Source organism: Rhynchophorus ferrugineus, unplaced genomic scaffold (genome assembly GCF_030347505.1).
Source record: "Rhynchophorus ferrugineus isolate W39M unplaced genomic scaffold, kcgeb_rfMv2 rfM2, whole genome shotgun sequence".
Classification (NCBI taxonomy): Eukaryota; Metazoa; Arthropoda; class Insecta; order Coleoptera; family Curculionidae; genus Rhynchophorus; species Rhynchophorus ferrugineus.
Window position 1 is genome coordinate 89,972,210 of NW_027472581.1, and position 27,216 is coordinate 89,999,425.

A 27,216-nucleotide genomic window follows, 5' to 3' on the forward strand; every position below is an offset into this window, starting at 1 on the left:
CCATTCTGTCTGTGCTTTGTCTTCTTGGTACGGCTAGGGTTTTTCCTTGAAAAAAGTGGGTCAAAAAGCTATTGCATTATTAGTGCAAATTAACAATAGAATGTAGAAAGGGAAACAAATCCCATTGGATTGGCAAATAGCACTTACTACTCGGATACATAAAAAGGGAGATAAAAAAGACTGTAATAATTAGAGAGGGATATTTCGGTTGTGCAGACTCCTGAAGATATACGAGCAAGTTCCAGAAAATATTGTAAAATCAGAAGTGGAAAAAATAAAAAGTGGAAATAGGTTTAATAAAAAAAAAACACAAAAACAGGAGTTTTTGCAGATTATGTAATAATAAGAAGTGGTAGACTACAACATCTACAAGGTTTTAAACACTAAGAGAACACGGAATGAACAAGCATATGAACAGGAGACCCCGAAGTACTAAATATCCAAATTGAGGATGTAAAATAGAACAAGTTAATTGATTTAAATATCTGGATATAGAAATAAAAAGTAGTGGAAAACCAGACTTGGTCATTAAAAAAAGAGTTAAAGAGAGATAAAAGCAAGATACAAGCAGTAGAAACGGATACCCTCAGAGTCAGGACGTAACAAAGATGGGAAGTAAAAAACTAAGAAAAGACCTCAAAATTGAATCAGTGGAAGAGTACTTAGAAAGTAGGAACAGAGAGGACACAAGCTAGGTAAAGCGACTATGGGAACAAATAATTGATTCTTATTATATGTATTCTTCTTCTCCCACCATTGACCGTAGAATTTTCAAAATTAAGAGGCAGCATTGGTACTAAATAACGACAGAGTTAATTTATATAATGAAATATTTCTTTTTTCCAACAAGAACGCGACTGTTCGAAATCCATAACTCAACATCCGGAGGCAATCCCAAATATGCGTTTCATCTAAATTAAATTCCTGCGGGAGCCATTTTCAACTGGTTAAAAAATCGTAACGAGTTTTGTCCCTCAGAGCCTGCGGGTAACTGAATCGCCACTTTGGCCGTTAACCCCGACGGATCCCTAACACCTCAAGCCAATAAATCGCCCTCCGGCAATGGTGGGAGGGTGAGTTATGTAGATAGTTCCAGTAATAGTCGTTATCTGGAGATTGGTTGTAGATAAGGCCTTTTTTCTATAATGAGAATAAAAAATATGTTACGCGTTGTGAGTTTCAAGTATTTCTTTTTTCTCAAGTTTATTTCAATATGTGAGCGTTTTTTTATTCATTTAGTTTTCTATTTTTGAACAAGATCAAGATTATAGCGACCCTCCAACATTTCGATACCATTTTGTATTACCTTGCCTTTGCTTTAAAGTAGGCCTCAGTTTCGGCGATCATCTCCTCATTCCACGAAAATTTTGCAGCGAGCATTCTTTTGAGATCTGAGAACAGGATATAGTCGCTGGGGGCTAGATCTGGAGAATACGGTGGATGAGGAAGCAATTCGAAACCCAATTCCTCCATTTCTGCCATCGTTTTCACTGACTTGTAACACGGTGCATTGTCTTGGTGAAGCAGTGCTTTCTTTCTTTAAATGCGGCCGTCTTGCGGCGATTTCGTCCTTCAAACAGTCCCATCCATAACGCTATGCAATAACTGTTGATGGTCCTTCCTTTTTCCAGGTAGCCAATGAAAATTATTCCATGTGCATCTCAAAATACAGACGCTATAAACTTGCCAGTCGACTGTTGCGTTTTCCCACCCTCTCCCAGGTTCATCGTATGCAGTCCACTAGGATGACAGTCGATTAGACTTCAGAGTGAAATGATGGAGCCATGTTTCATCCATTGTCACATATCGACGCAAAAACTCGGGTTTATTACGCTTGATCATCTTCAAACACTGCTCCGAATCATCAACTCGTCATTGTTTTTGGTCAAAAGTGAGCTCGCGTGGCACCCACTTTACACAGAGCTTTTTCATATCGAAATATTCGTGAATGATATGATATACACGTTCAGTTGATATCTTTAGAGTGTCTGCTATTTCATTCAATTTCAATATACGGTCATGCAAAATAATTTTGTGGTTTTTTAAAATGTTTCCGATCGGTAACAACATTTTTTGGGCGTCCACTGCGTTCACCGTCTTCGGTGCTTATTTCACCACGTCTAAACTTAGTGTACCAATCCTTGATGACTTTCCATTTTTTTACAATCCTGAGCCTTTTCTTACAACATTCTTTCAATCAAGTCATATTATTCCACGACCTTGTTCTTCTTGATTTAAGAGCAGTGGGCTTTAATTATCACCAAGTTCAACGAACCTGTTAATGAAAAACTAGCGAAATTATATAATTAACTAGTTAACTAGTTCTTATTCCTCTTCAACCGACGGTTCGGTTGGCATTCCCAAATATAGAAAGCAATCCACCTGCTATCTGACCTCTCTGATCTGACCCTCTATCTCCATCAAATGCTTATTTTAAAAGATGTTAATTCGGTCCGTACTCATCTACGGATCTAATGTCTGCATCAACTTTGTTATATCCAACCAGGTGAAACGGCTTCAAGTTTTCCAAAATAAGCTCCACAGGAGAACCTTAAACACTCCATGGATTGTTAGAAATAATCAAATTTACAGAAAAACTGACTCGGAAATTAAGGACTTCATATTTCAATCCTTCCACAAACAACAACTCTGCTCAAATTCTTCTGAAAACGCGCTCGTTCGCGAGCGAGCTGGTAAACATGCTGGATGCTTATAACCGCGTCACCGTGAACTTGATCTGTGCCATATCCCCAAATTTAATGTAGTAGCAGTAGTGATCCACAGGGGTCAACTGTGGGGTGTTTGGTTTAGTTTATTGGTAAGGTCAGAAGTAGTTCCGCATAATCCAGCCCCTCCAGGACAAGTCTCCGCGATCAGGTATGCGTCGTGCATTCCACCGCTTGGTTTTAGGCTAGAATAAAAATAGTTCTTCGCCACTTCTTCGTTAGCCTTCTTAGCGGGCTGTATTTGGAGCCCTTTTATTTGTTGATAATTTACACTAATTACAGTGTAAGATCATTGATCCCTTTTTGAAAATAACCAAAGTGTTACAGTTACTGTTACTGTTGAACGGTACCAAGACATGATTGGAAGTGTTCTTGTATCTGAAATGGCAGACCAAGGACTAGATGACTTGTGGTTTCAGCAAGATGGGGCCACAGTACCCACAGATCGTCCAACAATTCAATTGTTGAATGGCGTTTTTCCATGAAGACGCGCCAAGTGGGAATATAACATGGCCAGCTAGATCTCCGGATTTAACAGCTCCAACTGATTCAACATCTTCAAGACAATATGTCACGAAATTGAAGAAATTCTTGGATATTGCAGGATGTCATGAAAAATGCCTTAAGAACAGCCGAAAGTTGCATAGCGAATCGCGGTCACCATCTAGCCGATATAATTCATAACAATCATAACGAAAAAACCAAATAAACTTTTTATGAAAACCAAACTTACTTATCTTTCCTTTGAGCAAAGTTATAGGTAATCAAAATGGTAACGAGACTTTTGCCGAACGTTGTATAACAGAACAATGATAGACTATATGATTTAGAAAGATTGAAACCTAATACTTTTCGTTTTAGTACCAGAACCAGATCAGTGGCAAATTTAAAGAGAATTTCGATCATAAATCTGTCAAGTCTGAAATAAAGAAAAGGACGCGACCTGCTCGTTACTATAAAAAGAAGAAGATTTATATTATTACATGGTGTATTTCACTTTGGGGAAATATTATCTTCAATACACAGTGTATCGGATGTCAGAAAGGTAAACATTTTATATTGAAATGTTTTCCGATAAATTGGAATTCTGCCGTGCTGGGGGAATACCCCGCACGTATTAAACTCACAGCGGTTTTTCTGACGATTTTCATTTTTTTATACGCACATGGAATGGTTTGTTTCATTTCAGTGAAAATATTTAAACATTTATATGGAGATCAAATTGGATTTGGACTAATAACAGACATTTTGTATGGCAATAGTTGGGTTGTGAACCTATTTCCAATGTAATTTTCTAAATGGAACTATACGACATTGATATTTAACCCTATTGTTAACATAAATATAAAACTAATATATTTTTTTCGTACCTATTGCATACTCATTAATCTTAAAAGAAACGTATGAAAACATTGGAAAGTTGGTGGTGATTTAAAAGTTGTTACTCTATTGCTTGGTCTGTGGGGAGGTTTCACCAAGTATTGTTGTTTTATCTGTTTGTGGGACAGTAGAAATACCAAAAACCACTACGAAGTTAAAGATTGGCCAAAAAGAACTGACTTTGTTTGTGGTAAATCAAACGTTAAATATGAATCTCTTATTCTACAAGAAAATGTGATTCCACCATTACATTTAAAACTTGGTTTTGTGAGACATTTTTGTCAAGGCCATGGATAAAAACGGTAAAGGATTTTTGTACTTGAAAACTGTTTTTTCTAAATTAAGTGATTCCAAATAAAAAGAAGACATTTTTGTTGGCTCACATATAAGGAAACTTATAAAAAACAGTGAATTCGATGAAAATCTTACCGCGAAAGAGTTGGCGGATTGAATATCTCTCTAAAGAAAGTGATTCATGTATTTTTAGGAAATCTTAAAGTTGAAAATGCCCAGTGTCTACGACACCTCACGTTCCTTAGTAATAGTGTGAAAACTATTTATGTTTAAAAGCTGTATAACTCAACAATGTCAGCCGATATCCTTTCGTACCTATTGCATACTTATTAATCTTAAAAGAAACGTATGAAAACATTGGAAAGTTGGTGGTGATTTAAAAGTTGTTACTCTATTGCTTGGTCTATGGGGTGGTTTCACGAAGTATTGTTGTCTTATCTGTTTGTGGGACAATAGAAACACCAAAAACCACTACGAAGTTAAAGATTGGCCAAAAAGAACTGACTTTGTTTGTGGTAAATCAAAAGTTAGATATGAATCTCTTATTCTACAAGAAAAGGTGATTCCACCATTACATTTAAAGGCCATGGATAAAAACGGTAACGGATTTTTGTACTTGAAAACTGTCTTTTCTAAATTAAGTGATTCCAAATAAAAAGAAGACATTTTGGTTGGCTCACAAATAAGGAAACTTATAAAAAACAATGAATTCGATAAAAATCTTACCGCGAAAGGGTTGGCGGATTGAGTATCTCTAAAGAAAGTGATTCATTTGATTGTAGGAAATCTTAAAGTTGAAAATGCCGAGTTTTTATTTTATTTCTTTCGATTTTTCCCCCCTTAATCTTGGAATGGTGAGTGAACAGATAGAAGAGTCTTATCAAGGAAGACGAAATGCTAAAATGTTAGCAGATTACTGCTGGTTTGTAATGAAAGGTGATTCTACTGTTGACATGAAGAAAAGTTAATATTTCTTCATTTTCTTCAGAATATATGGCCCCTTTTTATTTTGATTCATTGTGTATTTGTAAATATACATTGCTATTTTTTTTATAAAATTAATTATATTTATATAATAAATATGGTTTAAATTTTACATACTCTCTTTATTTATTTATAGTACTTTAATTTATCATAACTTTAAAATGTTACAAAAAATCCGTTTAAGTTTTTGTCTTCAGCAGGTACAATTTGACATAAAAAGCCGTTCTTGTTTAATGTTATAGAACAAAATAATTTCTCACACAGTGCAATCTATTTATTATCGATTTTTGTTTTTAGTATTTAGCAACTTTGTTCCAAGTCATGCTGCATCGATCTGAATTAATGGTAATTAGAAAGAATATCCTATTGCAACCTGTGGGTAAACTTTGTCATGCGCAAGAATGCCTTGGCATCTGTTACTTTCTATTGTAGGTATTTTTTGCAGCAATATGTCGTTCAAATGATGTCGGTATATATCTGCAGTAATAGTTTGATTCGGATTTAACACCTTGCATTCCACTATATGCATGAGACTTTATGTCATGAATATCCCGCTTTGGAGTTGATGTAGATGGTCTTCCCGGACTAACCCATAACTTCTTGCATCCATACTCCACAAAAAACTCGTATTTTTGTCTGGGAAGCGATAAAATCAATAAATTTGTGTTGTAGCCATTTTCCCTCTTCTGGAATTTTTCCATCTCTCGCAATAATTAAGTAGTTTATTCATCAGTTGCTAAGTCTAAATGTTCTTTTGAGAATTGCAATTCATTGTCTTCATGTTTTTCCTAACTCATCATTGTCTTAAGTGAAGTTTTGGTAAGATGGTAACTTTTGGTAATTGCTAATACAACAGTATAGTAGTCCTCCAATTAGACACCAGAAGTTTTCTCTTCATTAGGTTAGTTTTGTAATCACTTGTGTTCAAAAATGAATAACAAAAATTTGAACATGTTGCCGCTTCTCTCCCCGAACTAAAGATTGAATAACTATCATATATAATGGTTATAAAAATTTATTAATGACAATAACATTATAGTTAAGACTGTATTAAGAGTATCTAATAAAAGACACTCAGGTCAGGATAATAATAAATATTTAATAATATACTGTTCTTTTTTAAATATATTTTAAAGTCTCCTTTTACCAACTATGGGTTTATCTAGAATGGGCCTAAAGTTTAACGTGGGCTCCGAACCACGGTCTTCAGCATTAAGCCTACCGACTGGCGAGTGACCAACTTTAGAAATCATCCCAGAAAACATCCGGTCTTACCCAGCCTGGTTACTGGCGCGACTGGGATCATTTTCCTTGTCGGATTTTATACTCTTGCCTAGAACATTCACCAATTTTAAACAATCACAAACATAAATTTACGACCATGCCTCAGCAGGATTCGACTCGCGGCTATCGCAACAGTAGAGGGACCATCCCATCGCCTTTACCACTGCTCCACCAAACCAGCAATAATATACTTTTGCTTTAGCATTATAAGGCAATCAGAATTAATTAATACTGTATAAGTATTCTGTTCATTGAATAATTACTAATAAAATGTTATTATTATAATCTATGAAACATTTTTTACTGATATACACTATATACTTTTTATACTGATAATATAATGTTAAAATTATTATTACAATAAATTAAGTTATAATATATTAAATTTGAAACATTCCATCCATTTTAAATATTGTTTCTATACCGAATTATAGTTCTTCTTAAATAGTCTTTAAAGTTAAAGCTCTTTTCTAGTTCCTAATTTTTATTTTAAAACACAGATTATGTGTGAATTAAAAAATGTTCTAGTGGTAGTTAAATATGTAATGTTTGAAGAATAATTAAATTAAAACAAAAAATTTGGTTTTTGAACTTAAAAATAGAATGTGGATTGTTTCTATAGACCTGACTGTTCATCTGACAAGTTAATATATAGTTTATTTAAATCCAAATAAAATAGTTAGAATAATTCTGTTTTTGAAATGAGGTTAGGTCTATGTTTTTACCACAACACCCTCTGTGTTTTAATTAATAATTAAAGAATAAACTTTTCATTCAAGACTTTTTTAGATAATATTTTTTAGTTCAAGACAATTAAATAGTGTGTAGCATAAGTTAACATTAATAAAGTACGTTTGTGCTAAAAAGTGATTTAAGTAGAACCATGCCAATGTTAGATTACTTGACCATGCTTTTACTTTAAGTGTTAGTACTGATTGGATGTACGCTGCGCATGAGCAGGTAGCATGCTCATGCACGAAAAATGGTAAGTATACTGGCCGTGCAGAATTCTGTTAGTAAGCACATGGGGCTTTTTTGAGATGTTGCTGTATTCTATCAACCACGCTGTCTACAACTAACTACAGATAATTCAGATTACTACAGATAATAGTATCTATTTCAAGCAGTACTAATGTTTTGTTTTTTTTTAGTTTGCGAATTATCTATAATACATTTCTAATATTATTTGACTCATTTTAGATTAGAACCCTTCATGTCTTATTTCATTAATGACAATAGAGTATAATTAGTTTTATAGACACTTTATTTAATTATTTATTTTATATATAAAATATTGAAATATATGAATCGTTAGTTTTTAATTAATTTAAAAAATGATTCTTTTTTGTTCCATAATTTATTGTATTCTCTTTAATCGTAAGACTCTACATGTTCAAAAAAAGAACGCTGACATTTTTTTAAATGAAGAAGGACCATTACTACATGGTGTTTGACTTTGATTAACCTGCAAGTAGTTTAAATTATTTTATTTTAATCTTGAGTTTGTTGTTTTTGGTATCTTTTTTTCTTTGAAATATACGTTTCTTTGATATTTTGTTATATTCAAACATAAATAGTTAGTGCGTGACTAACTATTAAAACAAGGAAATGGTGAAGAGTGAACGTTGGAGAAATTTAAAAATTAATTTTTGTCTGTTTTATATAATATATGTTTTAAATAGCTCTAACTTTTGATACCACCATTTAAAATGGTTACCTTCTTGCAAGCAAAATATAAGAATTGATATGAAATAAAGGCTCCGACCTACATAAACCTCTGAAGAATACAACTGATGGTGAAATATTTTAAAAAATACGAAATTAATTTGAATATATTAGGCCTGTTAAAAAATAGTTCACGTTTTATCTTTGGAAATAATAGTTACTATAGTAGAAGTATATATTGGCACTGTTTGGCCAATATAAGAGCAATTATATGTTTTGGATATTATAAGAATTGTCGAAAAGTCAAGATATAGTAAAACCTCATCCAAATCGTTCAGTTTTTCAACTTTTCTGCATCTGGTTTGGTACATTTTTAACCTATGATGCCAGTTTTTTTTTCGTAAAAATATAGATGTAATATAGGTGAATTAATGGTAATTAGGTTCCTTTCTAATAGTTTGAACAGGGATGGTAAACTGACATGTACAGATAATTGGTTCGAAGATAGAAACGTAATTATAAAATCTTAGATTACATTTTTGGGGTGTAATATCTATAAATGTTCTTAAAACTTGAAGTTTGTTTTCTTTTCTTAAAAACAAGCTAACCATAAAGCTTGCCATAAAGTTAGACGCGAAGATGTGGTAAAAGCGGATCTAAACCTTTCAGTTTTTCAATTCCTTTATATCTGGTCTGATTTTTCTGATAGAATATATGTGTAACTTAATGATTTCGTCGCTTGATAAAACTGAATTAATGGTAATTAAGTTTCTTTTTGAGTAGAGTATCTCTTAAGGCCAATCACAGAAGAGTTTGTGTAGGGATAGTAATATAGATTCATAGATTACTTTTTTGGGTACGTAATAAATATAAAATATTATTGAAATTTCAAAAAAAGTTATTGAAATTTGCTTGGCCTTCTTCTCTTAAAAACAAATCAATAATAAGCATAGTTCTAAACCTATTTTCTCCGTAAAATAAGTCATAAGCTTTATTTGGATAGTTCTTTTGTTTCAGATCCTTCTTTGGTATTTACCTTGATAGATATAATATACTTTATCTGCCATCAAGCATTATTAGTAATATTTCAAGCTAAACTATGATTTATTGATGACTCTTCAAAGAGTTTTATTTGACTACCTAGCGATTTTCTACAATTACAAAGCGTGGTTGTCAGAATTGGAAGCGTATCTCAAAAAATTACTGTAATAAAAACTAAAAGCAATCGTTATGGGCATAGGCAAAATGCTCGCGAGACAATATGCAAGTATTAGGCTAAGTTTAATGGGCGCTCTGAGCTGGCTTTAGTAAAATTAGGGCTAGGCTTACCAAGGGACTGGCCAGTATAATGCCTATCCTGCTCAGCACAGCCGGCAAACGCTGCAACATGATAAGGAATAGTCTTAAGTGTTGCATAGATCGCACAATCAAGGCCAACCCCGACTAGTTTGGCCACGGATCGGAGGTTTTTTTTAGGTTACCGAACATTTTTTAGTTGGGCAACAATAATTACAGTGCAGCATCGATTAGTATCAATATTTTAGCACACCGTTATTATAAAAACACTCGGTATCATAATATTTATAAAAATATATTTACAAAGTGTTCAAATTGTAATGACGATTCTTTTTTAAACCAAAACTATAATTATTTTAATATACGGATATTCTTTTTAAAAATATATATGAGAACTTTTTGTTTTCTGGTATCACAGTAATAAAAATCTATTAATTAATATAATTTTATATTAAACCAATATATTATATTTTCTAGAATAAATTAATAGTTGTTCTGGGTAATTTTTATATAAGTTGGATAGTATAAAAGCTAATCTGTTTTTAGAGTGATAGAACATTGAATGGGATTAAAATATTATGAACCAATTATAGAAATGTTGATATTAATGAAATGAATGAGTACTGTATATGAATTGTATGTAAGAGTTAAATTTTCAGTGGTGATGTTTGCAGTGTGTAAAGAAGAAATAGTTTACAATATTGTATAAGCAAATAAATTAACAGGTCAATTAAAAAGTCTCTGGCCTGACACATAGATGACGTTACTAGAATTAAATCCATATATTTTTTAGTTAGCTCTAACGTTCAAAAGATGCGTGCATAAATTTGACAGCTATCAGACCATTAGTTTGTGAATTATAGCATCTTGAATGAATCATCTTTTGTTATTTTAAAGAAAATGGATAAAAAGGAATTTCGCATGTTGATAAAATATTGCTTTTTGAAGGGAAAAAATACAATTGAAGCAAAAACTTGGCTTGATGCCGAGTTTCCGGACTCTGCCCCAGGAAAATAAACCATTAAGTTTAGATGTGGCGAAATGAGCACCGAAGACGGTGAACGCAGTGGACGCCCAAATGATCAAGCGTAATAAACCCGAGTTTTTGCGTCGTTAGATGACAATGGATGAAACATGGTTCCATCATTTCACTCCGAAATCCAATCGACGGCCATTCGAGTGGACTGCACACAATGAACTCGCTCCAAAGCGTGGGAAAACGCAACAGTCGGCTGGCAAGGCTATGGTGTTTGTATTTCGGGGTGCGCATGGAATAATTTTCATTAACTACCTTGAAATAAGAAGGACTATCAACAGCGACTATTAAATAGCGTTATTGGACCGTTTGAAGGACGAAATCGTCGAAAAACGGTTGCATTTCAAAAAAAAAGAATGTGCCGCTACACCACGACAATGCACCGTGTCAAAAATCCATGAATTGGGCTTCGAATTGTGAAATTTTGCTATATATGCTTCGAATTTCGTCAATTTAACCAAGTAAAACAATGAATGTCAAAAGTTACATTTTCAGAGATGATGTTTGCCGTCTTTAAACAATAAATAATATACAATATTTGTAGCAAATTAAGCAAATATATTAATAGCGTGTTTATATAACGCTATGTTTTCATTATTGAATGTTTACATTATCTGGCGTCTGCTGTATTTTCATTTTTATATTCCATAAGATTTATTTCCTAAAGAAATAAACACTTATCATGATCCCAACTGCAACAAAGATAATTTTAAAAAATCACTATTTATGGTACAATGTTTTTTAGATATAGATTTTTCGTAAGAGTCAGTCGATCTTCTTCTTCTGAAGAAAACAATTAAGCTTTTTTTAATGATCTTCAGAATTCATGGGATATTGGACAGTCAGGTTATTAAACAGATTATAGATTCTAGAAATGATACTGTGTTATTGATTATCAGTTAAATGACAATTAACCCTACTAAAAAGTTATCACTCTAAAAACACTTTAGTATTGATAATATATACTCAGTATGTACATAATTATTTATAATAAAATAAAAAAAATATATGACATAAATGAAAACATGAATTGATAACAAAAATTCACAACAAATACAGAACCAAGACATAAATTATATGAACTTTTTGTGCTCATTATATGTTTCTATTTACAAATTAGATTGCAAACCTGCCATATGCAAAATTGTGCACACACGGACAAACTGATGTTGAACAAATGTTGCACACAGATAACGTAGCATGCACCATAACATATATATATCAACAATAAAAGCTATTTTATTAATTTGTTATATGCTGTATATTTTAATAAATAGTAATTTATTGAAAATAAGTTTTGAGTATTTTAACTTTTGATGAACATGGTATTTGATCACAATTGTTTCATAATCACAAATTCTTACTAACATTTGCTGTAGTCGAGTCTAGTTCACTATAGACAAAAGAGGGTCAGAATATTGAATGAAACAAGGTTAATATACTTAATCAAACCCATTAAAATTAAATACCATACCTAATTGGTAATATATTTAACTGAAATTGATGTAGACTGGATTTATGAGATCTTATTTAGTTTATATGTATATATAGTGTTTTTTTCTCTTTTTTGTTTGACTTTATATTAATTTGTTATTTTCACGGTTATATATATATATATATATATATATATATATATATATATATATATATATATATATATATATAGTAAATTATATTTGATTCGGTTTCGGTTCATTTAGTTAATTAAATTATCGATTTTTTGGGCAAAATGCGATACGTCTCCGCTATTTTCATATTTCTCTGTCTTCTTGATATAGTTTTGTTGTATAATATGTAGCTGAATCTTTCATCATTTCTCTTTATGTTATTTGATGACTCATACTATAAAAAGACAAAATATTCCTATATAAATACTTTATAAAATTATAAAATTATTCTCTATATTATTTATATAAAGTAAAAACTCTAGTTGTCTGAAGAATTCATGGAAAACATTAGAACAATCAAATATATACAAGAAAATAATTATTGGTTATATTGGCTATTCTGGTGACATATATAATTTCGCATATTTCTCATTGGGAATGAATTTATGAAATTCTTCTTTTAAAATTTCATTACAGATTCAAACTGTTTCGTCTAATTTTTCTATTTATAGACCCAAATTAGCTTTTTCTACGAAAAAGTTCGTGTCATATGTAATAAATGAGCAAAGAAGATGAGTTTCGTAATATCCTGCTGTACAAGTAGTTGTATTACATGGATATGATGGTAAAACATTTCGAATAAGAGTTAAAATTTAATCATAAATTTTTGTAAATAACTATGAAAAAAATCAGCTGATTTTTAGGGTTTTATAGAAATAAAACAGCAGCATTTTGGAGAAATTAAAAATTACTGGTAAAGATACGGATACTGCCGTTCAAGAGTGTAATATTTAAGAAAGCGATTTCTTCTCTTTTTGATACTTTACATGTGATTTCACTTTACCTAAATCATGTTTAGGTTTCTACGGTGGGGATCATTTAAGGGCTATATTGTAGATGGTAAAGGAATTTGAATAAGAATTCGTTCATTTTGACCACTATTAGGACAACTAGTTTAAAACTGTTACTAAATTGTTATTAAAATTGGCATCAATTAAAAAAAGTGCCAAGATATCTTCCAAATATTATATCTGGAGATTTCGTGTCGTGGAATTTGAAAAGTAGCTAGTGGAAAACCAATAACTCTAAACATGAGGGCATAGCTGAAACGAGCCATATTGTATTGGAGATAGGGAGTATAAAAGGACAAGAACTCAGTATATAATTCATGTGTTCAGATAGCAAAAAAAATTATGGTGAATATATTATTTTTACTATTTGTGCATAAAAAATAATGATAAATATTTGTTATCAACTGAGAGCTAATTAAAATATTACTATATATTAAATATAGTCACTAATTGTTCAAAATTTTTAATGGAATAAATGTTTTATATTAATTGAAACCTAGTGGAGTATAAATATGTCATTATGTTATTCCCGTAATCCCGTACTTTACTTTGCTTTACTTGTTTAATAATGAAACAACGACAGAATAGTTTTGATAAATTAATTATATATTAAGATTGTTCTAAGCATATCTAAAGTAAGTTATAATTAATAAAAACAAATGATATTATTGTTATTGTATATAAAAATATTATAGATAGTAGGAGTCATCATTAATAGTATAATAAATCTAATGTTAGATTGCTAAAAATAACAACAGGTTAAGTGAAATAGTAAAAGACAAAACCCATGCAATCTAAAATCATGCAAAAGAAGAAGAGGAAATTGAAGATAGAAGAAACATATATTGCAATATCAAAAAGTGGTAAAATTCAGCATAATTATATTTAATTCATTCAAATTAATATATATGTAGATATATATTAGTTTGATACTGTTCAAGGAAATACTAAATGTTACCACTTTATTCTTACAACACGACAAATACACAAAAAGTATTCAAAACACTTGTACATTGCTAGCAAGATATATAATCGATTTTCCACTTTCCAGTCTTTTAACAGGAATGGACGTTTTATACAAATTTTACAGCAAATTTCACTTTAAGAGTTTCTAAACAAAATGGGAGGGTACTCTTTGTATCTATTGATACAATGTAAATTGGTTTAATATTTAAAACACTAGTAATACTTTATTATTTGAGAATCATGTCAAAAGGCGTAAAACTAAGTACGTTTAATTAACATGATAATGAAATTTAAAGCTATTGCCCTGTATATACCGACAATACATAGTTATAATTCATGTATAAATACAACCAAATGAAGATACTCATAAAGGATATCAACGTTTGACCTTCAAGTGAGGCCATATCCATACTCTGGGTTTAGTGTGATTGTTTAGAAACTCTACTTCATATTATCTGATAAAGACGCCATTTAATTATGTCACAAGGGTGCTGTTAATTTTCAATCATATTTACAGTATCGAATATGTTATTATTGTGTCATATTTATTTAAAGTTTAAAACAATAGAGTAAAAATATATTAGTATTAAACATATTTTAAAGTAAAAAATAAAAAAGCCTGTTAACTCTTAAAATAGGTTATGGTATTATATTTGTTTTATCATTTCAGCTGAAATCTTTTATGAGGATTATCTTTATATTTCGATATATGACATTGAGTAAATGGACCACTTATCAAAGTTTTTGTTTACTGGTATCTAGTACAGTCACTTTTTATGTATTGCTATAACAATATGTTATTGATATATAGAAATAATAAGTGATATGATAAGCAGAACTATATGATCAATGTCAATTCTACAGTTATAGCAAAATCTCGAAATATAAAAGGCAACCCTGGAATGAATATATTTAGAGAATTTACTTACTAAAGCCTCATATATCTCTGATACTAATTTTTAAAATAACTAGAGTAATAAGTTAAGAGTAATGTTATTTCAATATATTCTTTAGGAATTTATTGTTTCTCATTTATAAAAATCTGCATTAAATATAATGTATACTTTGTTAATAAAAACTGTTGTAATTAATCGTTATAACTTAAATTTGAGTGAGTATATTTCATGTCTTTGTAAATTTGATATTCACAGTCCTGTCCTACACTATTTTACTTATATTACGCCGAAGAAGCGTATCAAAAGAAGGGAAATAGAATTAAAATACAAAAAAAAGTATTAATTATTTCAGAGAAAATCTAAATTATCTGTACTTAGTATGTTGCCGCTGTACAAGCACCTATTAACACCTACATCTACTTATGAAATTCATTTATGGAAATATTCTGGAAAAGTAATTTCAATATAATACAAGAATTTTCAAAGAAAGCCCTGAAAAGTATTACAGATACATCTAGATGTTTTAGCAACAATTAAAAAAATACTTTAATAAATCCATGTTTTATTTATAGCATATATTCGTCATTATATGGAGACAGTATATTGAGTCTTTTTTATACAAAGTATCGTTTTACATAGGTTAATGAAGTTGAAAAGTTTTTTTCATTAAAAGTTTTAAGTTTTAATTGTCTTTCGTTGATCCTGCTTAGAACTTGGTTATTATTTCCGTGGTAAACACTTCTGCCGTGAAATTCTCCTTTAATTACGAACTTATACTAGTCAAATATAACAGGCTTCATGAGAAAATTATAGGCGAATTTATAGTATTCTTGTTGAACGAGTGCTGATATATATTAATAAGATTTTGAATGCATATGTTAAGAATAATAGTAAAGTTTTGAATTAATATATTAATTTAAAATAAAAGCATAAATTCACTATAGCATTTATGACAGTAATATATGTTTAATTTAAAAAGTAATATAACAGGTCAATCGATAAAGGAATAACTGTCAACAGCGACTATTACATAGCATCATTGGACCGTTTGAAGGACGAAATCGCCGAAAAACGGTCGCATTTGAAGAAAAAGTAAGTGCTGCTTCATCAAGACAATGCACCATGTCATAAGTCAGTGGAAATGGTGGCAAAAATCCACCCATCCACCCAAAGAATGCTCGCTGGCAAGAAATTTTCGTCGAATGAAGAGGTGATCGCCGAAACTGAGGCTTATTTTGAAGCAAAGGACAAATCGTACTACAAAAATTGTATCGAAAAGTTGGAAGGTCGCTAAAATCAGTGTAAAAAAAGTAATTTTGCCAAAAACATTTGGTTTACTATGGTAGGCTGGGGACTTTTCAATTGACCTGTTGGCTAGTTATGCAATATGCTTTTATAATTAACAGTTATTTGTTTAATTTCAATTAACATTGATTTCCAATTAAAAAATACATCACTACATAGTATAAAACAAAGTCGCCTTTTCTGTCCCTATATCCCTATGTGCGCTTAAATCTTTAAAACTACGCAACGGATTTTGATGCAGTTTTTTTCAATAGATAGAGTGATTCAAGAGGAAGGTTTATATGTGTAACACATGCATAATATACTAAGGCAACATTGCTAATTTTAGAGGTTTCTAACGTGATGTCGTAAATTAACCTATTTTTTAGGCTTATTTAGCAATTAGCAAAAACGCTGCCTAACCCTACGAGTTAGATCAAATTAATGTACTACAGTATTGTACACCATAAAAAGGTCTACAAAAAAGTCCGCGATGGTATATGTTTATCTTTTAGGGATAACCCACATTAACCATTTTTATTGTTTACTTTTTACGTGAGAAAATGGCTTATTTAGGAAGCTATTTTAAGCAATACGCCATTAATCCTTATCGAATTAAGTACCTTAAGTACAGTTTGCAATTAATATAGATCAATATGGTTCCTTACAGCATGTAAATTAAACAAATATTTTCGGAGATATTACAAATTTAAAATTTGCGTTTAAAAATGTGTAATGTAATAAAAATTGTATGAATTTAGATATTCCAAAGATAGCAGGAAATCTTCATAGTAAGTATACTTTTTTACTCCAAATTTAATGCGTGCAGGCCAAGGGCAGTAATGAATGAACCAAAAATACTGGATCGATTTCAATCATGTTTTCATTGAGTGACATAGGCATATATATTTTATGCCCGTGCAAAGTCGGAGCGGGCCGCTATGTTTTTATATACAACGTTCATATTTTTTCTGTAGTGTATTTAATTTAGTATCAGCATTGCACCCGTGCGAAGCCGGGGCGGGTCGCTAGTATAATATATAGCGTTTACATTTGATGTATAATGAAATTATATATTTGATATAGTCTCCTTTATAAATATGAGGTAATTGATTTTCTGTTATTATTGGTGCAAGGAAATTATGCATCAAATATTTTCCTACTCTTATAAAAGTTTTTGGATCGCTTTCTCTACATAGTGATGGAATGGTATTTTTCACATTGTTCAGTACTTTATTTGCGACTGTAGTAATCTGAACAAGTGATAGGCAGAGTATAGGAGGTTGAGTATTTTGATACAACAGTTATTTTACCAAATTTCTTAATTGGCTTTTCATGTAGTTTTATTATGTTAGTGTACATCGTTTTTTGTTTTTGCTTCTAAAAGAGGGGTGTTAACTTCTATCGTAGATATTTCGTTTCAGTTCATGCATATATTTTCACTTTTTCAATAAGTATAACTGTAGATAGTGAGTTGCAATTAATTCAATTTTTCTTACTTTAGTTGCTTTTTGACATTTATTTCTATCATTTTGAAATTAGAATTTTTCTACTGAACACAGTGTATTTCTCTGTCACGAAAATATTAAGTCTTACAATACCTATTTGAAATTACTTATTCGAAAATTCGGTTTTTTACATTTACCTCATTTTGTGTTTTACTCATAATTTAATAACGTATGATAGCATTTTCTTTTTCTAAATACCTAATTTAAATTTTGCTTCTATTGGTAAACATACTGTAAGTCTAATTTTCGCTTCAGTTTTCAGGCTTGTTCCAATGTGGGTGAAAATGTTTCGCTTTCGCAAATACATCAAAGAAATCGGAAAATAAAATATTTTGTATTTTATTGTTTTTCTGAGAAAATTGATAAAAATAGAATACGTCTACGTATTAAACCTATCATTCTGAAGGCAGCTTGTTAGTACTGAATGTGGAGCCTATATATTTCGAAACGCATTAAATTGAGCAGAGTAGCAGATTGTTTTTTTTTGTTCAGATTATATTTAGATTTAATTTTTTTCATAGAACAGTTCTATAGCCCAATAGATAGATCACGTCACAAAATATTAAACTTCTATAAAACAAGGTGGTTCACGTTAATATCAGCACTTGTAAGGGTTTTTTTAAATACATTTTTAAGCCTTTTAAAAGTTCTTTGTGGAGCGTCAATTTATGAACAGATATATTAGAAACTTTTCTGATTATTCTTGCTTATGTGACATTTCAAGTGATTTTGCTTTTCCTTTCTCATAGCTAGTTAGTAATGTAGTAGAAAAAATTGCAAGACAATTACAATACTATTAATCCACTGAATATAAACTGCTATAGTTGTATTTAAACAAAAAAAGGTATTTCCTAGAAATAGCCCACATACAGAAGTACTGAAGGTTAACTAGCAACTCCAACCTGTAGAAAAAAACATGATCAGCTGCAATGGTGAGAATGTTACTGCGGAATTTATTTGAAGAGTATGCGCAGGTGAAAAACACTGTGACGGTTATAACTTTTTGTTGTGTTTACTTGGATTAACATAAACAAATCATTCAGTAAACTTTATTGATACTTGAAAGTCACGTTCTACATAGTTTATTAGATGTCCTTTTCAGATGAGAATACATATGGCCACATCTGAACCATTACACTGCTGTTGATGTCAGAGGACTTAAAAGTAAGGGTATAACAAAGTTTGTTTCACTAGAACCAATAACATCATGTTAACACATTAAAATCAAAATAAAACAACTATACTGGTTAGTCGGAAGGTACTCTCAACTTGATCTAGACGTTGGTGATCTAGAAGGTGGTGATGATGGTCTAGATGTTGATGAAGACGTTGATAGGACCATCATAAAGCCACTTTGGACCTAAGGTGTGCAAATTCAAATCAACTAGTCATCCAAAACTGTCAAAACAAGGTTATTCGAGTGATTACCAATGCCAATCGTTACGTAACCAACGAAGAACTGCACGATGACCTGCAAATCAAATAGATTTGCGAAGTAATCTAAGATTTCGCCTTGAAACACGAAAGAAGATTACTAAGTCATACTAACGTGGAAGCAATACAACTGCTGGACAGCGCGCAGAATGTCAAAAGATTGAAGCGAACCGAACCATACGAAATTATATAAAGTGTATACCTTTAGTGTAAACCATAGCTATAAGTTTTATTTTATAAATTAGGAATACATATTTATGTATTTTCTCACACTCGTCTTGCTTGTGAAATAATCTAAGTACCAATGAAATGCAGTAATAAGTTAATTTATAAGATTGTACTACGTGTATCTAATAAAGATGTTATCAAAAAAAAAAACTAGAACCAATGTAACTTGCAAACTAATAGCTGGAATGAACACTATCCAGAAATATGTGGACTTATGTACAACTGAATAATAACTAAAATAATGTTATTGAAAGTTGAATGTGAACAAATCCATAATGGTACCTGGATAAGAACAAGTATCCATAATAATAATATGGTTATGTTAGTGACGTTGTGAACTTTATAAGATTGCAACAAATTTCACGTGTCAACATTTTTTTAGCAACGTTGTGGTAAAACCTACAGAGACACTCGCCTTGATGAAAATGCCAAACTTTTATTGCGGGTATACGAAATTTTACAACACACGCATTTTGCCTCCAGTTCTCCAGTAAAAAAAATATGTGCTCAAACTTTTAATGAGTGTTTTACTTCCAGCACGCGGAATTGTTATATTTACTTGGAATGGCACGATATATTTTAATAAGGAAATACAGCAGCCATTTGTTAATGTAAACTAATTCATTGTTTTAAATGATTAAAATAATAAATTAAACAAATATTTGAACAACAAAAATTATTTTTAGTTAGAAGAAAAACAATTTTGCAATTTTAGTTTGCCTTAATTGGTCTTCCAATGCCTGAATAATTTAGGAAGAACCAAAATATAGATTGGGGACCAGTCCCGTTTCATAAATTAATATCAGTCCGAGTACAAGCAATGTTCGTATTAAAGATATTGATATTTATTTTGGTAGTATTACCGGTTTAATATTCCCAGATCTGCTTTCATGATTTTCTGATAGAGGAAACTAGAAACTTTCGATATTATAGTTTGGTAAGCCTTATTATGTTCTTGGCCTTCAATTGGACTAATGTAATCGTTTGGTAGCAGATATAGGGCAAAAATTGTCCCTTTCTAGCTCTTCAGTTGCTGTTCTGGAGGATGAGTAGATGCATTATCTAACACTAACAGCGCTTTTATTGGAAGCTTCTGTTCTATTAAAAATGTTTTATCTACAAATTTAGTACACATCTATCTTTAAATTAGTAATGGAATATTTGCGATTACAAGACCATCGCATACCTGAGAAACAAAGCGCTTGTGAAGTCACTTCAGGAATATACTGTATACCATCCAAGCGGTTCTTGAACCTATGGCACGTATTTTGTGTTTATAGGTCTTCATTATTGAGGTTTTATATTATCGGGTATTTGATTTATATATAAAAGTAACGATTTTTCTCGTATTTAATCTGAGGCAATAGAAACTCTGTTTTGGTATGAATTTATGACTAATATGACCAGTTTGTATTAGAAATGAAGTCATTCCATTAAGATGCGACAAACAAGATATTTGTTGGGACGCAAATTTAATTATTTATATTAGGGGTTGTCGTGTAAATTTAAGTTTACGTTAATTGTAGAAATCTTTCGGTTAGTTAACGGGTCTAATTTATTAGACTTTTAACTGATATTCCTAATATTTATGACATGGAAAAATAATTATGGCTTCATACAAAACATAACATCGCCTTGTCTTGTGAAATTAGCCAACCAAGATAGGTTTACTCGGTAGAAAACATATAAACATTATATTCAAAAAAGTTCAACAAAATTTATGTCCCATCGTCTCGTTGTCGACTGAAGCTAGACGAAACGTCAGTTAGACCAAGTAGAGGACTTCTTACGGTGCCTATAAATGTCAAGAAGACTCGAAACGTTTTTTATCAGCGTGAGAAGTTCTTAGCTGGCAGAGTTTTTCCCATTCCAATTTGGGAATTGGGACACAGAAAAGGGTTTCTTGGATAAGCCTTGTCCACCATTACCAAGAACCGGAGGAAGGAGCTTCAGCGATATTAACGGTGCATCGACAACGAGAGACAGCATTTTGTATCGACAATGACGAAAGTATTTTCATCAACACTGAAGGAAAGAGTTGAAATGAGAAGAAGAAAGTATGGTTGAGAATTAAGAAGAAAGTATTGAATTGAATTCAAGGACTTCAAACTGATCAGTTGGTAGTAGTTAAAATAATATTATAAATAGATAAATAGGTTTAGGTAGGTATTAAGCTAAATTGTAAATGCTAATGTTTGTACATATTTTATTTAATTTTTTTAATTTTATTATAAGTTTGGTTATTTTTCAATTTTTAGTGAGCTCCTTATTTATTTTTTGAAGTCGGTTCAATTTTTGTGTTAATTTTTTTTTGCTTTTAATTCGACATACTCGAAGCACAGGAAAACTTTAGCTTGTACCTCAGTAAAACGGCACTTAATAAACAGTAAAAACTACCGAATACGAATGCTACTCTTACAGAGTATTAAAAGCAATACAAAACTAAAACATCAAGTTTAGCGGTTTTTTTGGACTTTACCCACACAAAGTTAAATCATGTAATTCAGAAAGGAGTTCTAGAAAACGTTATCTCTTTTAAGTTTCGCCGATAAGCGAAGTGTAAAATTTGTAAAGGCCGAGATAATTTAAAAGTTAGCCGAGTTGAAAATAGTGGTTTCGCCGGGCTCCATATGGTAATTAAAAGTCCGGGTTGGAAAGGTTGGCGAGTGTTCTAGTTGAAATTTCAACGAAATGGAGATGTAGCGGAAGTATTATGATCTTTAAAAAGTTTCAGTTTCATATTTTTTAATATAGTGAGTATTATGGGAAACATTGATGGGTTTTTGCAAATTTTATTGCATGGATTTCTATTATGGAGATAGAGAACATGTATCGTAATATTACTGTGTGTTAATGTTATTTCATAGTGCAATCTAATTGACGTTGAGTTAACCTTTATCAAAAATATACTTGAAGTATGTTGTGACTGTTCATGGTAAAGCATACTTTTTTCGCGTTTGTTATTATTTAGTCACAAATTAAGTGAACGAGAACTCTTAGAGTATTATAAAGAGATTTAACTTAAATAGCCAAAACCGAGGAAATGATTGGTTCGTTTGCATTGTTCTAAAAAGGCATTTTATTGGCTCATTTCTATAAAGCGATTGTTTGCTTTTATGGTTTGTTTCAGTTTGTTTGTGGCGCCATTTTTGTGTGAGTAATATAGAGTAAGTTCCGTATATTATGACTTTTTATAATAACTATTATTTGATTATAACGTGTTTGTTGCGACGCAAATTTATTATTGGTAGTTGATACAGTCATGTAAAATTTAAGTTACTTAAAACACATGTACATGTAAAGTTTAAGTTAATTGTATATTTCTTTCAGTTCTATTGTCAGAGGGTCTAATGTATTAGACCTTTTAACTGAAGTTCCTAATGTTTATGACATGGGAAATTATTGAATATGAATATATTGAACATCTGGTGAAAATAGAGAGGCAAAAAGATACCAAGTAAGCAGAACATATGTGTTCAGCAAAGATGCTTCCCATCAGCTCGTTGTCGAGTATTTCGGATAACGAAGGTTCAAGTACCGAGGCTAGACGAAAGGGGTCAGATGTTAGACCTGATAGAGGACGCCTTGTAGCGCCTATAACCATAAATATCAAGAAGACCCAAAATGGCTTAATTTTCGGGAATTCTTTGAGTATGAAACCGATATGTTTTATCAGCGTGAGAAGTTCCTAGGGGGAAGAGTGTTTCCCACCACGATATTCCCAACGAATCGGGGTATAGAACAGGATTTCTGGACCGGCCTTGTCCATCACCACCAAAAACCTGAGGGAGGAGCTTCAGCGATAAAACACTGTGTATTGACAACGAAAATACAGAATTTGAACAGAACGTGCAACAACAACAACAGAATTTCCATCAACATCGAAAATGAAAAAAATATTCAATTAATTGAAGAAGTATTGTATTGAAAGTATTGAAGAAAATATTGAAATAAGAATTGCTAAAGCGCGGCCAATAGAATTCCTGTCCATATTAGCCAAACTAGACTTTCGTTATTAGTAAGTACATGCGATCTGAATCATAATCCTTTTCCCATGATGTATTAATTAATATCTTGAATATTTTTTATTATTAATTAAACAACTCCTCTTCGTGTATTAATTTACTCAAAGAAGAGAGAAAATAAATTGTATATAACTGACAACCTTGTTTTCTCTCCCGCATCTCAACAGTATTTTCAATTTTAAAAATGTTGTGCATCAGAAATAAAAAAAACGAAACGTCGTTTTCCCTTTAAGAAACAGCCCAAGTTAGCTAGATTAAGGATGATTGTGTGACTTAGCATTAATTTTACCTGGTACCTGGTTTTATATAATCTTATATATAAAAATGAATCGCAAAATATGTTCCTAAGCGCATAACTCAACAACGCCTGGACCAATTTGGCCAAATCTTTTTTTAAAATGTTCGTTGAAGTTCAGGGATGGTTTTTACGGCGAGAAAAATTAGAATTATTGCTGGAAAAACCCTAAAAATAGCCCTTTTTGTTTGAATTTGTTTCGTGTATCAGTTGACAATTCATCTGTCATCTGTCAAAAGTCATCTGTAACAGACAACTTTTTTTTTTTAAATTTGATATGACTTGAACTCAAATCCTTTTAATCCGTACGAATTGTTTTATTTATTTAAAATTTTTTATTTGTTTAAAATTTAATTCAAATTTTAAATAAATAAAACAATTTGTACGGCTTAAAAGGATTTGAGTTCAAGTCATATCAAATTTAAAAAAAAAAGTTGTCTGTTACAGATGACTTTTGACAGATGACAGATGAATTGTCAAGTGATACACGAAACAAATTCGTATATCGTGTTTTGTGCAGAGTGTTTAGTTAGTTAGTGTTTGTTTAGTTCGTGATTAGTGAAAAAATAATTTATATTTGATTCGCGTGAAGCGCGAGCGCGACATTCAACTAATAATCGCGCAAGTTTGAATCCAGCTGCTTTCAGTTACGATGTGTCAATTGACTACAGTAACTACCAATGTGTTGTTATTGGTTCTATGAACTTGGTTTGCTCACACTGTAAGGCATTAAAATACAAAAACGAAGCCAATGGATTGTGTTGCGCAAATGGTAAAGTGAAATTGATACAATTGGATCCACCACCAGAACCATTGTACTCATTGGTTTCAGGAATAGGAACAGATTCTATACACTTTTTGACACATATTCAACAATATAACAATTGCTTTCAAATGACTTCATTTGGGGCAACAAATGCAGTTCGGGAAAATTTTATGCCAACTTTCAAGGTATGTATTATAGCAGTTACTCATAATTATTTTAGCGAACAAAATTTTCTGTCACCAAAGTTAAGATGTGTTACTAATCTTCAATTTCTTAATCATTACGAAATATATCACTTAGTCATCATATTATATGGTGATTCAGTTTCAGTGACACTTTTATTATATTTTATATTTGATAGATATTAGTTAAAACTAAATATATACTTTTTAAGATCAAATATTATTTAAGCTTGATCATTGATAATCCATTAATTTATACCACACCATAATATTTTTTTTATTTACAGATACAAGGGCAAATATATCACAGAGCAGGTTCACTGTTACCAGTGTCAGATAGCGACAACAAATTCCTGCAAATTTATTTTATGGGCAATTCACCACAAGAAATTGATCTGCGTTGTGCACATAACAATTTAGTAAAAAGGTCTATTGTAGAACAATTACAAACTTTATTTCATCAACACAATCAATTGATTATATTGTTTAAAACTGCCCTGGATCTGATGCCATCCGATAATCACAAAATTGTAATCAGAGCTGATAAAACACCTGCAGGTCAACATACAAGACGTTTTAATGCACCAACTATTGATGAAGTTGCTATCGTTGTAGTTGGAGAAAACTTGGAATCCCGTGATATTGTTTTACATCGTCGGAATTTTCAATTACAACCTATAAAGGAAACACACCGCTCATATGATGCACTGCAATATCCCATTATATTTTGGCAAGGTGAAGATGGCTACGATTTATCAATAAAAATGATAAATCCCATTACAGGTAACTAAAATATTAGTTTAGCTATGGCGATAATATCTCAGTCACTATATTATGTATTTGAATGTTATTAAAACAAAATCTGTTTACAGGTTCTGAAACCAACAAAAAAGTCAGTTCAATGAACTATTATTCATACCGCCTAATGATTCGGGAAAATGCAGATAATCGCATATTGAAATGTCGGCGATTATATCACAAATATGTTGATGACATGTATGTTAAAATTGAAACGGAGAGATTAACATTCATCAGGTTGAATCAAACCAAACTCCGATCTGAAGAGTATATTCACCTTCGAGATGCGATTAATACTGATGGAAATGCACAGAATGTCGGTCGGATGACTATTCTTCCAGCAACATACATCGGAAGCCCTCGGCATATGCACGAATATGCTCAAGATGCCATGTCGTATGTTCGTCATTATGGTACAGCAGATTTGTTCATCACATTTACATGCAATCCGCAATGGATAGAAATTAAGCAGGAGTTATTACCTGGGAAATCATCCATTGATCGTCATGATATTACAGCCAGAGTCTTTAGACAAAAGTTGAAATCTTTAATGAATTTCATCGTAAAACATAATGTGTTTGGTGAGACACGCTGCTGGATGTATTCTGTGGAGTGGCAGAAACGAGGATTGCCACATGCACACATTTTGATTTGGTTGGTTGAAAAGATAAGGCCAAATGAAGTTGATGCAGTGATATCAGCTGAAATCCCTAATGTACAAGTAGATCCTGGATTGCATGAGGTAGTTATCAAAAACATGATACATGGTCCCTGTGGAACTCTTAATCAAAATTCACCGTGTATGATGGATGGTAAATGTTCAAAACGATATCCACGGACATTAATATCGGAAACAATTACTGGTAATGACGGTTATCCATTGTATCGTCGCAGATCGACAGCAGACAATGGAAAATCAACAATTGTCAAATTAAATTAACAAGATATTGAAATAGATAATCGTTGGATTGTTCCATATTCACCCATTTTATCAAAGACATTCAAAGCACACATCAACGTTGAATCTTGCCATTCAGTGAAATCGATTAAATACATTTGCAAATATGTAACCAAAGGGAGTGATATGGCTGTGATTGGAATTGGTGCAGAGAATTCTAATGATGAAGTTACCCAATACCAAATGGGCCGCTATGTCAGTAGTAATGAAGCAGTTTGGCGAATATTTTCTTTTCCTATTCATGAGAGACACCCTTCTGTTGTTCACTTAGCTGTGCATTTAGAAAATGGACAAAGAGTGTATTTTACAGCACAGAACGCAGTACAAAAAGCTGCTCAGCCACCATCTACTACATTAACCAGTTTTTTTGAGACATGCCAAAACGATGATTTCGCACAAACATTGCTATATTCTGAAATGCCAAAATATTATACCTGGAATCAATCCTCAAGGAGATTTATACGACGGAAACAAGGAAAACCAGTTCCAGGATATACAGATGTATATTCCACCGATGCGATTGGCCGGATTTATTCAGTACATCCAAGCAATGATGAATGTTTTTATTTACGACTGCTATTAGTCAATGTACGTGGCCCAACATCATTCCAACAGTTACGAACTGTTGATGGTGAATTGTGTGGATCCTACAGAGAAGCCTGTCAACGTTTGCAATTGCTTGAAAATGACGCTCATTGGGATCAAACTCTCAATGATGCTGTAATATCATCACACACTCATCAAATACGAACA

General features: G+C 31.6%; 2 protein-coding genes across 26 annotated transcripts in view; one reads left to right on the plus strand and one right to left on the minus strand.

The window, feature by feature from the left end:
• pHCl-1 (pH-sensitive chloride channel 1) overlaps positions 1–27,216 on the minus strand; it is a 210,879-nt gene that overhangs the window by 10,950 nt on the left and 172,713 nt on the right. For 18 of the 25 annotated variants that reach the window (XM_076396928.1, XM_076396920.1, XM_076396917.1 and 15 more), the window contains one exon: positions 9,663–9,713. The exons of the other annotated variants lie outside the window; for them this stretch is intronic. In XM_076396928.1, the coding sequence (XP_076253043.1) occupies positions 9,663–9,713 (51 nt within the window). The remainder of the gene's footprint in view (positions 1–9,662; positions 9,714–27,216) is intronic. 25 annotated transcript variants of the gene reach the window in all.
• On the plus strand, positions 24,254–26,581 carry LOC143191631 (uncharacterized). Its single transcript, XM_076396885.1, has 4 exons — positions 24,254–24,531; positions 24,592–24,710; positions 24,995–25,490; positions 25,580–26,581. The coding sequence occupies exons 1-4, from the start codon at positions 24,459–24,461 to the stop codon at positions 26,443–26,445; spliced, it is 1,554 nt and encodes a 517-aa protein (XP_076253000.1). The 5' UTR covers positions 24,254–24,458; the 3' UTR covers positions 26,446–26,581.

Excerpts from the sequence above, each read along its gene's own strand:
- LOC143191631 (XM_076396885.1), top strand. The coding sequence starts at position 24,459 with ATGAACTTGGTTTGCTCACACTGTAAGGCATTAAAATACAAAAACGAA. Across the intron at positions 24,532-24,591 it reads TGGATTGTGTTGCGCAAATG|GAATAGGAACAGATTCTATA; the intron begins GTAAAGTGAAAT and ends CATTGGTTTCAG. Across the intron at positions 25,491-25,579 it reads AATGATAAATCCCATTACAG|GTTCTGAAACCAACAAAAAA; the intron begins GTAACTAAAATA and ends ATCTGTTTACAG.